This window comes from Microcebus murinus, chromosome 19 (assembly GCF_040939455.1).
Source record: "Microcebus murinus isolate Inina chromosome 19, M.murinus_Inina_mat1.0, whole genome shotgun sequence".
In the NCBI taxonomy this organism is placed as follows: Eukaryota; Metazoa; Chordata; class Mammalia; order Primates; family Cheirogaleidae; genus Microcebus; species Microcebus murinus.
In genome coordinates this window covers 20,743,626-20,758,433 of record NC_134122.1, presented here as the reverse complement: position 1 = coordinate 20,758,433, position 14,808 = coordinate 20,743,626, and the positions used below count along the sequence as shown (strand labels likewise).

The window sequence follows — 14,808 nt, the reverse complement described above, 5'->3', positions numbered from 1 at the left end:
GACAAGGCGACCGACTGAGCTGAGCTGCTTATTTATTGAAAATAAATGACAGAAAAGTCTGGCCTTGCCTCTGTGCTCATCTTGAAGCCTGGGTCGAGCCCCTGTGGACAGGCGTCTTAATGTCATGCAGACCAGAGAGCAGCTGCCTGTCCCGGGGCCCAGTACAAGGGCCCCACTGACACAGGGCGGAGGCTCCCAGCCTCCACGGGCCGGCTGTGCGGGAGCAGGGGACGCTGCTGCAGAGGCTGGGAGCTGGCTGGGAGTGGTGGCACAGCAGCCAGAAAGCCGCAGGGCTGAGCCTGCACCTTTGGTTCTGGGAGGGGGTTGGGACCCTCACCCGGGTGTCATCCCTGAGAGCAGGAGGCCCAGCCACCCCTGGGAGCAGATGCTGGAGGAGCAGGACAGTAGCAGCCCTGTCACCTCAACCCCCGGCTTGGAGAGGGTGAAGACTCCACCCGAGACCCCTGAAGCCCGGGCCTCAGGGTGCGGGGGTGCAGAAGAGAGTCCTCCCCGGGTGGGGGTGGTCCTCGCCCTGGCCTCTCAGGTATCCCTGATGTCCCTGACGTCCTTCGGGGGCGCCTCGTCGAGGATGCCGTGCACCTGCTCCAGAGTCTCCGCCTGGCGGATCCGCTCCAGGCGCACCTGCGAGTCGGGTGGGGAAGCAGAGGCTCCCGGTGGTGACACGCAGCCTCGACCCCACCGCCAGCCCTCTGTGGTGGCCGCCCACCTTCCCCGACTCGTGAAACCAAGGACAAGGAAAGGGCCCAGTGAGAGCAGCCTGAGCAGGTCAGGGGGTGGAGGGGCTAACGCCAGGAACGCACCGCTCACCCACACATCGGCCCGCACGAAGGGCTTCACGTGACAGGCCAAGAGGCGCACAAAAAAGCTTCAGTGTTTTTGGAGCAATAGCTCAGAGAGAAGGACCATGTCGGTCCCAGGAGGAAGGGACTCCTCCAGTTGGGGGACTGTGCTTGCAAGTCAGCCAGCCTGCTGGGGCAGGGGACACGCCATACCTGTAGGGCCTGGGACAGTCGCACAAAGTCCCTCTGCACCTGTTCGCTGGTTTCCAGCTCTGCCTGCAGCCGCATCACCTTGACCCTCTGTTCCAAGAGGTCTGGGGGCTGGGCCTGGGGGACAGGACACCGAGGCAGGCTGGCTCAGCCCTGGGCCAGACAGGGGCGGGGCTGTGTGTGGCCAAAGCAACAGGAGGTCTGGACAGGGCTGCCCCTTCTACACCTCCTCTGCCTGGCAAGAGGCTGGCTGGCGGCTGCCCCAGGCCTCCCTGCCACTTGGCTTTAGGGAGATAAAGTACGGGAGGGGCTGGTGAGGGTCTTCCCTGCACAGCAGCCCTGTCCCCAGTGGCCTGGCCCACCCCAGCTCAGCCTCACCTTGCTCTGTTCCTGCTGGATCCGCTCCATCTCTGTCCTCAGGCTGCACAGGGAGGCTGGGAAGTCAGGCCAGGGCCAGACGTCACGTCAGGCCCACACACTCTCTCCTCCACCCGCCCCAGCCCTGGGAGGATGTCAGTCCAGACTCACCCTCCAGCACCTCTGTGTGGGAAGGAAAGAAGGAGAGGTCACGGCCAGGGCTCCTGCCACCTCCTCTCCCCTCCCGTGCCCGTGATGGGCCCAGGCGGTCCCCACAGGGAGGTCGGGTGCCCTCACCTGTCTCCTCCCGCTGCACCCTCAGCTGCCCCTCCAGGCTGGCCCTGGCGGCCGTCTCCTCCTCCAGCGCCTCCCGCAGCGTCACGATCTCAATCCGCAGGCGCTCGGCCCCGTGCTCCTGCGCCTGCTGCCGGGCCCGCGCCTCCTGCCGCGTGTGGCGCACCAGCAGCTGCAGCTCCTGGAAGGCACTGGAGTCACCTGCTGCGCTGGGCAAGGGGCAGGAGGGCAGGGGCCAGGGGCCCTCCAGCCAGATGGAGATTGCGGGGAGGAAGGGAAAGAAAGGAAATGGCTAAAAAGGGGAAGAGCCCAGATGCCCACGGTCGGGAAGACGGAGAACGCTCTGCGGTACGGCAGAAGTACATGAGCCACAGTGCCCGTGTGGTGACACTGGGAATGGTGCTGAGTGAAAGTTCCAGAAGACTACCTAGAGCAAGATACCCTCTTGCAAAGCCCCAACAACTCAAGTTAAGCAGCACTCCGTTGTTTATCTAGGAACACTACGCCAAGGGAGAACAGGAATGCCCAGCACAGCCCAGGAAACACGGGGTGGGGTGCTCAGCAGCAGATGCCAGCTGCAGTTCTCAGAGTGGGGGGTCCTGGGTGATCATTACGATTTCTTTTCTTTCTTTTGAGACAGAGTCTAGCTCTGTCACCTTAGCTAGAGTGCCATGGCATCATCATAGCTCCCAGCAACCTGAAACTCCTGGGTTCAAGAGACCCTCCTGCCTCAGCCTCCCGAGTAGCTGGGACTACAGGTGTTCACCACCATGCCCAGCTGATTTTTCTTTTCTTTCCTTTCCTTTCTTTCCTTTTCTTTTTTTTGAGACAACAGTCTCACTCTATTGCTGGGCTAGAGTGCCGTGGCATCAGCCTAGCTCACAGCAATCTCAAACTCCTGGGCTCAAGTGATCCTGCTGCCTCAGCCTCCCGAGTAGCTGGGACTACAGGCATGCGCCACCATGCCCGGCTAATTTTTTCTATATATTTTAGTTGGCCAATTAATTTCTATTTTTTTTTTTTTTTTTAGTAGAGATGGGGTCTTGCTCTTGCTCAGGCTGGTCTCCAACTCCTGAGCTCAAGCAATCCTCCTACCTCAGCCTCCCAGAGTGCTGGGATTATAGGCATGAGCCACCACATCCGGCCTATAATTTCTAATATGTTAACTTATTAATAAAACACAATATTGATAAAGTCAACAGAGGCCATGCATAGGTCAATGACAACAGGTTGCTATGAACCAAAAATGACAATGGATTCAATATTTTGGATCTCATGTCACTTCAAAAGAGCAAGCAGACCAGATTGCCGCTTCCTTTGGGTCAAGCATTCTGTCAGCTCACGTTCCCTTCATGCCAATGCTGGGAAGCGTATAAGGCCCCATTTTTCAGATGAGGAAACTGAGCCTTCAAGAAGTCAAATGAGTAGGCCAAGCTAACAAACAGCAGCCTGGGGCTGCTCCCAGCCCTGTGGTCCTGGCCAATGCCTGGCTTTGCCCAGGAACAGGGGCCCTCACGGGCACGCCGGCTCTGAGGGCCCACACCCCACTTACAGGCACCAGGCTAGGCAGCGGCTCCCCCTCGCCGTCGTCCTGCTCCAGGCCCTGGGGAGCTGAGGATGGTGGCTGCTCTGCCCGGAGCCCTTGGTTTTCCTCATTCAGCCGCTTTACCTCGTGGTGCAGGCACTTGTGGGAGGTGACCAGCTCTGCCTGGGGCCAACAGTAAATACAAGGCAACGAGGGTGACATGGCATCTCCTGTCCTTGTGAAGCCAAACCCTGAACCCTCCCCTCCTTCTGGACTGACAGCCAGAAAGCCATGCCCCCGTGGCACCGGAGACAGGAAGGAGCATCCTTCACTGAGCGCTTCTGCCTGCCAAGCTCCTTAGGCACCCCCTGCTGACTTCAGGGTCACACACTGGCCGCCAGAGCCCAGCCCGGCTATTTTATTTGGCCCATGTTATTTTCAAGCCTTAAAGTAGCTGCCAACTTTTAAAGGTGGGAGACAATACACAAATATCCAGATTCTAGTTTCTCTTGAAAAATCAGAAAATCTGGCAGCATCGAGCCCAAGTTCCCAGGTGGCCCCAGTCAGTGGCGCCAAGGAGCAGCAGCCCCTGTGCGGGCCTCTCCTGCCAGGCTGCCTCCCCCTTCTTGTCCTACACCTGGCCAGACTCAATCACCTGCAACTCCTCTCCCATCTGGGTATCTGATTTGCTTTTGATCCTCACGACTCTACACACTAGGCCCATCCATTATCTCCATTTTACAGATGGGAAGGTGGAGGCTCTGAGTGTGTGGCATTAGCTCGTGATCACACAGTTCTTGTGATTGCAGGGCCTGTTCTGGCCATGGCGCCGGCTGCCCCTGAAACCCTCTTCCCTACCTGGCACCAAGTCCAGGATGAGGCCTGGGCAGCTGCAAGGACAGGTGCCTCAATTTCCCACATGCTCCAGCCAGCCCCCATCTGACCCCTTCCTCCCTCCCTGGCACTCACCATCTGCAGCTGGACCCGCTCCTGGGCTTGGCTCACCGTCCCCTGCAGGGTCCGCAGCAGCTGCTCTGAGTTCTGAACCTGGGCCAGGAGAAGCTGCACCTGTGTGAGGATGGAGGGCGAGAGTGAGGCCAGGGCGACCCCAGGAGGCGGCAGGCAGCCAGAGGCCCTGTGCAGGCTCAGGCAGAGGTGGGGACCCACCTGCTTGGCACAGTCCTCATTGCTCCGTCTCAGGCCCTCTTGCAGCTCATCCCGCTCACGGCTGACGCTCTCTAGGTCCTTCCGCAGCTGCTGCCCCTGCCACAGAACCTGACCTCAGTCTCGGTCTCCAAGGGGGAGGTCCTCCCTGCCCATCACAGCAGGCCCCGCCCTGTCTACCTCCAAGCAGATTCCAGATCCACCCACTACCTTCCACCTCTGCTGCCATCTCCTGGCGCCAGTCACAACCTCTTGCACTGTAGTCCCTGCCCCAGCACAGGCTGCCCCTACACACAGGCCCAAGTGAGCTTCCAAAAGCCTGGAGCTGGGCGGCTTCTCCCTGAGACGCTGCCCACTTCTCCTCCACGGCAGGCCCATGAGGCCCTGCTCATGTGGTCCCTGCCTTCTTCCTGGTCTCCGCTCTACTCCTTCCTCAGTGGTCTTCCTGTTCCTCAGATATGCTGTGGTCTATCCATCCTCAGGGCATTTGACCTTGCAGTAGTACTTTCTGCTCCTGATCTTTTTTTCCCTTCGAGACAGGGTCCTGCTCTGTTGCCTAGGTTGGAGTGCAGTGGTGCGATCACAGCTCACTGTGGCCTCTAGCTCCTGGGCTCACGTGGTCCTCCCACTTCAGCCTCCCGAGTAGCTGAGACTACAGCATGCACCACCATACCCAATTTCTTATTTTTATGTTTTTAGAGATGGGGTCCTGTTATGTTGCCCAGGTTGGTTTCTGAACTCCTGGCCTTAAGTGATCCTCCAGCTGCGGCCTCCCACAGTGCAGGGATTACAGGAATGAGCCGCCACGCCTGGCTCTGCCCCCAATCTTTAACAGAGTCTCCTTTGCGGGAGGGGGGGCATGGGCAATATACATAACCTTAACATTTGTACACCCATAATATGGTGAAATAAAAAAAAATAAATAAAAAAGGGATGTAGTAAAAAAAAAAAAAAAAAAAAAAAGTCTCCTTCTCACCACCCGGGTCTTGGCTCTAGCCTGAGCTCAGGTTGGCCTCACTCGTTGCCAGCCTCTACCCCATAACCCTATTCAATTTTGTTCTGAGCATGTCCCCATGGCACTGTCTTCCTTGTGCGTCCCCGTGCGTGTTTACGTGTGACTCCTTTCGCTAGGAGCAGCTGCTGCTCTTCTCCCCCACGGAAGCCGCAGCCCCGGCTCAGTGCCTGGGTGCGGGCGGCGCTCGGTACGTGTCAGCCACTCGACCACGCCACTCACCTCCACCTGCAGCTGCTCCCACTGGGTGTCTGGGACAAGCTGGTAGCCAGGAGGGGGCAGATAGATGCCTTCGGGGACCAGGGTACCCGTGGACACCAGAGAGGCTGTCTCTTCCTGCTCAGCGCTCAGGCCCTGGCGGCTGCGGGGCAGGGAGGCGCTGCTGCCGGCCCCGCCACCCAGGGAGAAGGAGGAGATGGAGGCACTGTCGTCGCAGTTGTGGGCAAAGGCCTCGGCTGCTGCGCCCCCGTCGCCACTCAGCTCCTCCAGAGGCTCCAGCGGGGGCGACGGGTCCCGGGACAGGGGCAGCAACTCCGTGGAGCCATGCAGGGAAGCGGGCTGCTGGGGCTGTCTCTAGGGAAGAGGCAGGGAAGAGGCTGGGGGTCCGGGGTCCGGCAGGGCCCTCCTTCCCTCAGCACCCCCTGGCCGCCCCCTTACCTGCATCTCTTCGATCACCTCCTCCGCCCTCAGCAGTTTCGCCTTCAGCTCCCTGATCTCCTGCTCCATGGGCAGCACGATTTCCCGCAGCTTCTCTGAGTCCTCATGGGCCTGGAGGCGGGGGTGGGGGTTGGGGGTGGGCAGCAACAGTCCCCTGCCGCCCCTGCTGCTGGACCCCTTGGGTCTGTTCAGAGCTGCCTCCGCCCAGCACATCAGCTCGCCTAACCCTCCCATTTCAGAGATAAGAACACTGAGGCTCTGCAAGCTTACACGACTTGCCCCAGGGTGTAAGGTAAAGGGGCCAATGTCATGACTTCCTCCTGTGGCCCACTTACTCACCATGCCTTTCTTCCCCAACATCCATTTTTATTTTTGTTATAGAACCTCATATTTTCAGTTAGGCATGTGGCCTAAATTCTAGAATACTGTCCACATTTCTTAGCTTCCCTGCAACTAAACACAATCATCCGACTAAGTTCCAGCTAATGAGATGGAAGCAGATGTGCCAAGGGCCTCTTCCAGGACAACTCCATAAAGGAAGAGGGTGTGCCTTTCTTTACTCCTCCTTCTTTACTCTTCCTTCTTGTTAGCTGGAATGAGGACATGATGGCTGGCACTCAAGCAGTCATTTCAGACCATGAGGCAATCTGCTACCCATGGCAAAACAGCAATATAGGAGAAGCCTGGGTCCCTAATGACTTATTGAGCTGCTACACCAGTTCTGGAATATCTACCTCTGGACCGTTTTTTTCAGATAGAGTCTCACTCTGTTGTTGAGCCTAGAGTGGCATAGCATCAGCCTAGCTCACAGCAACCTCAAACTCCTGGGCTCAAGCAATCCTTCTGCCTCAGTGCCCAGCCCTCCAGAGTAGCTGGGACTACAGGCATGTGCCACTATGCCCGGCTGATTTTTTATGTATGTATTTTTTAGTTGTCCAGCTAATTTATTTCTATTTTTTTAGTAGAGACGGGGTCTCACTCTTGCTGAGGCTGGTCTCGAACTCCTGACCTCAAGCGATCCGCCCGCCTTGGCCTCCCAGAGTGCTAGGATTACAGGCGTGAGCCACTATGCTTGGCCTTTCTTTATAGATATGGGATCTCACTATGTTGCTCAGGCTTCCCTCAAACTCCTGACCTCAAGCAATCCTCCTGCCTCAGCCTCCCAAAGTGCTGGGATTACAGGCCTGAGCCACTGCACCTGGCCAACTGACCATTTTTTCCCATCTGTTTTCAAGCTTGGGATCTTGCTGAATTTATGTAGCCTCTGGACAACTACACTTGGATGTCACATAGGTTCCTCTGAACTAACTCAGCCAAGACTGAACATCTCACTGAGGCTGTTCCTCCTGCCACTGCACTAGGTCAGCAGGAATGGCCCTGCCAGCCATTTGCTGTTCAAAGCAGAAATCTGCCTGTCATCCTTGTCTCTGTCACCACCTTCTTCCAGCTCATGCCATTTCCACCTCTTTAATCACTCAAAAACTTCCCAAACAAGCTCAACTCAACCCTCCAAATAAATCTGTTATATGAACAATTGCAACAGGCAGGGTGAGCCTGTGTGACCCAAACAAAACCCCTCCAACCCCATCTGGAAGCTTGGAACCTGTGCTGTGGACATCCTTGCACAGATGGGCAACGGCTGAGCACAGGGGTTGGCCAGGACACGAATCCGGCTGGCCACAGACTGGCTGCTTCACTGTGCCAGGTAGCTTTCGCTGGGCAGGGCTCTCTCCTTTACCACCCTGTGGAAGTGTCCCCTGAGGAACCCTCTGGATGCATGTGGCAACCTCTGCTGGGAAGCTGTGGGCTGAAAGCCTTCCTTTCTTGGGCTCCTGTTTTGATCTTTGTCTTTCTAAACGGGTCATTCATTCCATCTCCCTGAGCCTCGGTTTCTCCATCCACGAAATGAGAATATTCATTTTTCTTCGGGAGCCGGTGACCGGGCTTCAGCACTCAGACTGCAACCTCTAGGATATTAATTTTTAATTTATCTATCTTACAGGCTGCTGTGAGGATCAAATGAGGTGACGACATAAATTTGCTCTGAAGCATTGGATAACACGTACTTCCTGTTATTGTTCATGACAACAACAATAGTAACGGAGATTCTTTAATCACACAGATTAAGAACAAAATCTTTGGGACCAGCCTGCGTAGATTTTAAAATCCAAACTCTGCTCCTTTTTATGCGCCTAACTCAGGGAGAACTACTCACCTTCTCCGAGCCTCGCCTGACTCGTCTGTTAAATGGACATAATGGGCGTCCCTGCCTGGCAGGGATGGCTGGGGAGACTGACTGTGTTGAGAACTGAGCACTCACACATCGGTTCCCTTCCCTCCACACCACTTACCTTCATTCTGGAAGCAAATGAACCGGGTCGCCCACTAGCAAGGGGCAAGCCGGGACCTTGGCGAGCGCAGAGCCAAGCCCTCAACACCACGGCTAGCTCTGTGCTATTCCTGGAATCATGACTGGGGGCCCTGAGCCCGGTGACCAGGGAATGGGACAGCCCGGGGGGAAGGGGTGAGGCAGGCGTGTCCACCCCAACCTTTTCCATCTGCTTCTCCAAGGAGTCCAGCGGGTGCGTGCGGGCCAGCAGCTGCTTCAGGCGGACCAGCTCCCGCTCCTTCTCCTCCCAGTCCTGCTGCTGCTGCTGCCGCTCCTGCTTCAGGGAAGCGATCTGGGCTTCGTAGCTGCCGATGGAGTCTGGCGGGATGGGAAGGGGGGGTTGGTGTGCCAGCCTGCCTGTGGGCGCACAGGGGGCTCTCGATGCACTGAATCTCCCTGCGAGGCAATGCCACATGGCTACCATGGTGGGCTTTGCAGAGACAGACCCGGGAGATCACTTAGCTTTCTGGGCATCACAGTCTTCAGATGCAACATGGGGCTGCTACTGACAACCCTGCTTGGCTGCTATGGGATTAAATAACATATGTAAGCCCTGTCCCTGGTACATAATAAATGCTGAAGAGATGGTATCTATTCCTATTAACATATTCCAGTAACAATATTTAATAATAAGGTCGGGTACGGTGGTTCATGCCTGTAATTCTAGCACTCTAGGAGGCTGAGGCGGGTGGATTGCTTGAGCTCAGGAGTTTGAGACCAGCCTGAGCAAGAGCGAGACTCCATGTCTGCTAAAAATAGAAAAGAAAATTAGCTAGACAGTAACTAAAAACAGAAACAAAAAATTAGCTGGGCATGGTGGCTCACACCTGTAGGCCCAGCTACTCGGGAGGCTGAGGCAGGAGGATGGCTTGAGCCCAGGAATTTGAGGTTGCTATCAGCTAAGCTGATGCCACATAACTGTAGCTTGAGTGACAAAGTGAGACTCTATCCCCAAAATATATATTTACGTATTTAATAATAGTAATAGTTATTTACTCTGAAGTAGACTCTGAGCTGGGCTCTGGAAATACAGAAATTAATCAAACAAACCTGCCAGCAGGAGCTCACAGACCAAAGGGGAAGGCGGCCATGGCCATGGTTAGGATGCAGTGTGAGAAGAGTTAGAGGAGACGGCAGTTCCTGGGCTTGTGGGTCCTAGTGGAAGGAGCCCTCACTCTGCCGGCTTGGCCAGGAGAGGACACTGGTAGATGGTGAAGGAGGGAAAGGACACATTAGGTAAGAGCACCAGCATGAGCAGAGGAAAAGTGGCTCCTGCATCTGGAGCATGATGGAGCATGTTGGAAGAGTTGGAAGAATGAAAGTAAGAGAAGCTGGAAAGGTCGGCAGTTGATGGCTACCAGGGCCTTGAATGCCACGCCAAGAGGTTTGGAACTTATCCTACAGGTCTGTGGGAGATGCAGGTGATATTGGTGGAATACGGACATTTTTTAAAATTTTCGGTAGGACATGGTCATCTTTTACTTGCATAGGTATTTATTAATGTGTGCTAATGTCAGAAGTTAAGATTCGGCTGTCAGACTGCCCAAGTTCAAATCTTCTGCCACTTTCCAGCTGTTTGAACTTAGACAAATTATTTAACCTTGCTGGGCCTCAGAGCCTCCTCTGTAAAATGGAGATGGATAATATTCCTGCCTCATAGAGTTTGTTATGAAGAGTAGATACTCAGAGCATTTAGCTCAGTGCCTGGCTTAATAAATGCTAACTACTATTCTTATTCAAGACACATCTAGTTTTTTTTTATACAGTAGAGATAAGAAATTTCCTTTAATAAATGTATGTAAGCTTTTTTTTTTGAGACAGAGTCTCACTCTGTCACCCCAGCTAGAGTGCAGTGGCATCATCATAGCTCACTGTAACCTCTCAAACTCCTGGACTCAAGCAAACCTCCTGCCTCAGCCTTCCAAGTAGCTGGCACTACAGACGTGCACCACCGCGCCTGGCTAATTTTTCTATTTTTTTGTAGAGATGGGGTCTTGCTCTTGCTCAGGTTGGTACTGAACTCCTAACCTCAAGCAATCCTCCCACCTCAGCATCCCAGAGTGCTAGAGCTTTTAAAAAGTGGACCTGTTTAAAGAACAAATATTAAATAACTAGCAGGGTGAGCTGTATGAGGATACAACTACATTGCACAGGTGTGCAGATGCCTGCAATGTGGGAAATACAGCCCCAGAGTAGTCTGGAGCAAGGACTGGTTGTTAGAAAGTGAAATGGCATGATGGGATGGGAATTTTAGGAGATTTGCTTTGGAAGCCAAGGTCAAGGCCAGACTACAGAGAGAGATCTGTGAGAAGGCTGGGGCAAAAGTCAAGGAGAGAGCTGACCAGAGCTCGACTACAGCAGGGGCAGTGGTGGCAGAAGGGTGTGGGCAGCTCTGACATCTGTTTCAGAGACTCTGGTCTCAGCTAGAGGAGAGGGAAGAGAAAACAGAAGAAGCTGAGGCATCTGGGGTCCAGGGAGATAGAGCTTCCCAAGCACAAAAAATGTGAGGTGGAGGGAGAGGAGCTGGTGCATGGGAATGGGGGCAGATGTAGGGATGTCTGGGGAAGGATGGAGACCACAGGATTAGACTCACAGAACCTGGGCCCAGGGAGGAGTCTGAGCCCAGAGGCCCACACTAAAATGAGGCTGGTTCAGGGAACTGAGAAGTTTTTTCTCATCTTTAGGGTTGATCAGTCATCAGTGAGGCACAAGAAATGACACTGGGCAAGGGAACAGATAGAAGCTAGGAGCTAAACTTAGCTGTAACTTACAGAGCTGCTGCTGCTATCTATGCAAATTAGAAAAGGGAGCCTCTTCCTTTGGGCCACAGGCATGTCCCTTGCTAGGCAGCCCTGCTAACCTGCCCCACAGCTTCTCTGCGTCCCCAGACCGGGTTCTCTCTCCTCATGCACTTCCCTCTGTGGGGCTGATGGGGAGTGGGGGGAGCTCTGGTCTCACCTTTCAAGATGGCCTGCAGTGAAGCCACCTCCTCTTGGCACTGCCGCTGCACTGCAGCCACAGCCTCGGCCTTCGTGCTCTCGCTCACCTCAGCCACAGCCTTCATGGTCTCCATTTCTGCCAGGGCGCCTGCCAGCTCAGCCCGAAGCCGGCCCAGCTCACCTGACTCGGCCTCAGCCTTTGCCCCGTCCTGGGGCTGCGGGTCCAGCGCTGTAGGGGACAGGAGTCAGCCTCTCTCTCTTTCCATCCCTTCTCGGAGTCCCAACACCCCAAGCCACCCACCAAATCAGCAAGTTCTGCAACCTAGTAATGCGGCCACGGCCACGGTTACACCACCTTCACCTGGTCCAGCCTGCTCACCTGGCACTGCCCTGCTCACCTGGCCCCGCCCCTTCCCTGCCTCCTTCCCAACTTGCTTGGCCTTGTGTTGCCCATAGCCCACTTCTTCCGCGTTTCCCGGTTCACCTAGCCCCCTCTTTACTCGGACGCGATTCCTCCCTTACAGCGGTCCCGCCCTTTCCCTCACCGGGCCCCACCTCTCACCTGCCACTGGCCCCGCCCCTTTCGCCCGTGGCTCCAGGCTCCGCCTCCCCCTTTACCCAGCGGCGCGGCACGGCCCCGCCCCTTTCTCCACTCGCCCCTCTCCACCCCCACCCACCAGCCGCCGAGCTCCGCCCTGCCCCAGCCTCACCGCCCCCCGCATGCATGGACGCCCCGCACGTACCGGCCCCCGGCTGCCGCCGCCGCCCGTCCTCGCCCGCGGCCACCGGCGCAGCTGCCGCCATCGCCTCGGCGCAAACGGCGGATTCCCGCACTCCGTGGAGACGGCTCACCGCTTCCGGGTCCTCTCGGCTGTTTCCGGATCCGCTCGGCTGTTTCCGGATCGGCCCCGGGGGCTGAGGGCCCCGCCGGAGGCGGAGGGATTGCCGAGCCTCGGCCGAAGATGCCCGAGTGGGCAGCGGCCCCGCCCCTCTCCCTACGTGGCTGGGCCGCGCTGGTAGTGTGGACGCCTGCTCTCCGAACCCAAAGAGGTTTTCTTCTTCAGACGCCTTCCCTAGTGTCTCTCCGTGACCTTGGAACTTCTGCTCCGATTACACCTCCTTCGGGACGCGAGTGGCCCCGGCCTGGAGCACGAGGCGCGCTCTCCCTCTCCCCCAGGCTGGAGCCGCGCTCGGATCGGCGCTGGCTACGGCGACCCGGGGCCCGGCCCTCCCTGCACCTCCGCCCTCGTGGAGCGTCCCTCGGGGCAGGGCTGGGTTGGCTTCATTTTTCTGGGCGCCTCGGAGTCCCCGTGTCGTCGTCAGTCGTAGAAGTCGGAAACTTGCACGTCCTCACCCCCATGTTGATGTGCAACCCAGTCACCGCTTCCTGCTAATCCCCTCGCCCTCAAATCCCTGCTCTCCTCTCGGCCTCAGCCTAGGTCAACCTCTCATTATCTGTGACCTTAAATCCAGAGCCTCGATTCCCCTTCCCCCAACCTGTTTCTCCCTCTGTAAAGGACACCCCAGGCCCCTGGAAGTCCTTGATTCTTCGTATCCTCCCGCAAGTCCAGGAAACTTTCCCTCCGATGTACTGAATATTCCAGAATGTGTCCCTTTCCCTCCATCTCCAGCGCTAGCAGCCAATTGCAGCTCCCCTCATCTCTCTCCTGGACGGCCATAGTTCATGTCCTACCTGCTCCACAGGTGTATCAACTCGTGGCCCCTTTACTCAAAGCAACTGGAGTGATTTTTGTAAAACATAAATCATGTCTCATCCCTGCTAAAAACCTAGTTATTCGGTTTGAAAGTGGAAAAAAGACATGAACAGACATCTCACTGATGTCACAGGTGGCAAATATACCCATGAAAAGATGTTCAACATTAGCCATTAGGGAAATGCACATTAAAGCTGTTAGGTCTGGAGGGGCGAAGCCTCCTGTGTAGCAAAATGCTATTTATTTTGAGCATCTGGGTGCAGATGGGTGGAGGCTGAAAAAGGCGTTCACGAGAGAAAAGGGGAGACCTTTGGGTTTTGTAGAGGGTTTTTCTGGGAGGAGTAAATACTTTTCAGACAATGGGGAGGGATAAGGAAAGTAAGTTCCCCTTTTGCATTTCATTCCTCTATCTCCCTAGGTGTCAGGCAAAGGCTACCTGCCTAATACACCCCTAGGAAGGAGAGAGCAGTGGGTTTTATAGGAGGTTTGGATGGAAGTTTGGGGAAGGTGAATTCTTTAAGCCTAACATTGCACCCTTTCTATTATATACATGTAAGAAAAGGAAGGGCAAGGTATGAGAAAGGCAAAAAATTAAAACTTAGATTGTGAAGCAGGCATCATCATCTTTCCCAGCAGGTTTGGAGAGAAGCAGGAAAGAGTAGGCAGAGGTCAAGGTTGATCTTTAGCTGTTATTAGAAAATTAGGAGATTCAAAGCCGCCCTAACGAAAGCCACAACTTTCATTACCACACACCTTTCAGAATGGCTAAAATAGAAGTTTTAACACCAAGTGCTGGTGAGTATGCAGAGAAACTGGGTTTCTCATATATCGTTGATGGGAATATGAAATAGGACAGTCACTCTGGAATAAAGAATATGGCAGTGTCTAACTAAATATGCACTTACCTGAACACATGAAGCTTTCCCCACCTCAGGTCTCGCCTCAAATGTCACCTTCTCAACGAGGCCTTCCCCGACCACCATTTCTAAAGTAGCTCCCTCCATCACCTGTCCACCATTATATCACATCAGAGCACTTCTCACCACCTGAAATTGTCTATTGGTTGTTTATTACCTGTCCCCTTTACCCTTCCTTGGCCCCAAACTTGCATCAAAGCCCCATGAGATTAGGAACCCTTTCCTGTCACCTGCTGTTTCCCCAGCCTATAGCAAGGTGCTGGTAAATAAACGTAGTAGTAAATAAACATTTGGTGAATGAATGGATGAATGCGTGCTTTTCACAATGGTGTCTCTGGCCTCCCTCCAACCCACCCTCCACAGGGCAGCCAGGGGGAGCTGTGGAAAATACAAATCGAGTCAGGTCAGCTCCTGACTTATAGACCCCCAATAGCTTCTTGCCCTCAAAATTAAGTCCGCACGCCCTGTGAACATGGTAGGGTTTCTGGGGGAGGGAGGAAATGAAGACTGGAAATAAGGATCCAGTCCATCTGGGGAGAGGCTTCATGGCAGCTCTCAGGCTTGGATTTTATCCTGAAGGCCCTGGGAGCCATTGAAGACTATTGAGCAAGGAAGCAAGGAAGCACGTGTGACTAATATCAAAGAAGTTCTCTTGATATGCAGAATGTGGGTGGGCAGCAAAAGACACAGGGGAGGAGACCCAGGATAGAGGTTGTTGAATTGGTTCTAGTTGTGAAGGAAGGGTCCAAAGAGAGGAGAAAATTGATTCTAGAAATATTTAGGATACAAAATGGACTAGCCTTGGTGACTGAGTGCATGTAGGGGAAGA

The 14,808-nt window shown here is 55.0% G+C and overlaps 1 protein-coding gene across 2 annotated transcripts; it reads right to left on the bottom strand.

Annotated features, from left to right (window-relative positions):
• Positions 1-15: 15 nt before the first annotated feature.
• Positions 16-12,244, bottom strand: RABEP2 (rabaptin, RAB GTPase binding effector protein 2). 2 transcript variants are annotated; one of them, XM_012758936.3, is made up of 13 exons: positions 12,091-12,244; positions 11,367-11,576; positions 8,569-8,726; positions 6,020-6,130; positions 5,585-5,935; positions 4,354-4,449; positions 4,156-4,254; positions 3,214-3,369; positions 1,665-1,842; positions 1,539-1,550; positions 1,389-1,444; positions 1,014-1,127; positions 16-642 (listed from the first exon to the last, which is right to left on the bottom strand). In XM_012758936.3, exons 1-13 carry the CDS (start codon positions 12,149-12,151, stop codon positions 541-543), a joined length of 1,704 nt encoding a protein of 567 aa, XP_012614390.2. In that variant the 5' UTR covers positions 12,152-12,244; the 3' UTR covers positions 16-540. The 2 variants fall into 2 exon arrangements, with proteins under 2 accessions (XP_012614390.2, XP_020137145.2); XM_020281556.2 differs by lacking the exon at positions 12,091-12,244 and adding an exon at positions 11,832-11,881.
• Positions 12,245-14,808: the final 2,564 nt, after the last annotated feature.

Coding starts and splice junctions, on each gene's coding strand:
- RABEP2 (XM_012758936.3), bottom strand. CDS start 12,151: ATGGCGGCAGCTGCGCCGGTGGCCGCGGGCGAGGACGGGCGGCGGCGG. Junction 5,936..6,019: donor AGGTGATCGAAGAGATGCAG/GTAAGGGGGCGG, acceptor CCTCTTCCCTAG/AGACAGCCCCAGCAGCCCGC. Junction 1,128..1,388: donor TCCAGCAGGAACAGAGCAAG/GTGAGGCTGAGC, acceptor CCTGTCCCCCAG/GCCCAGCCCCCAGACCTCTT.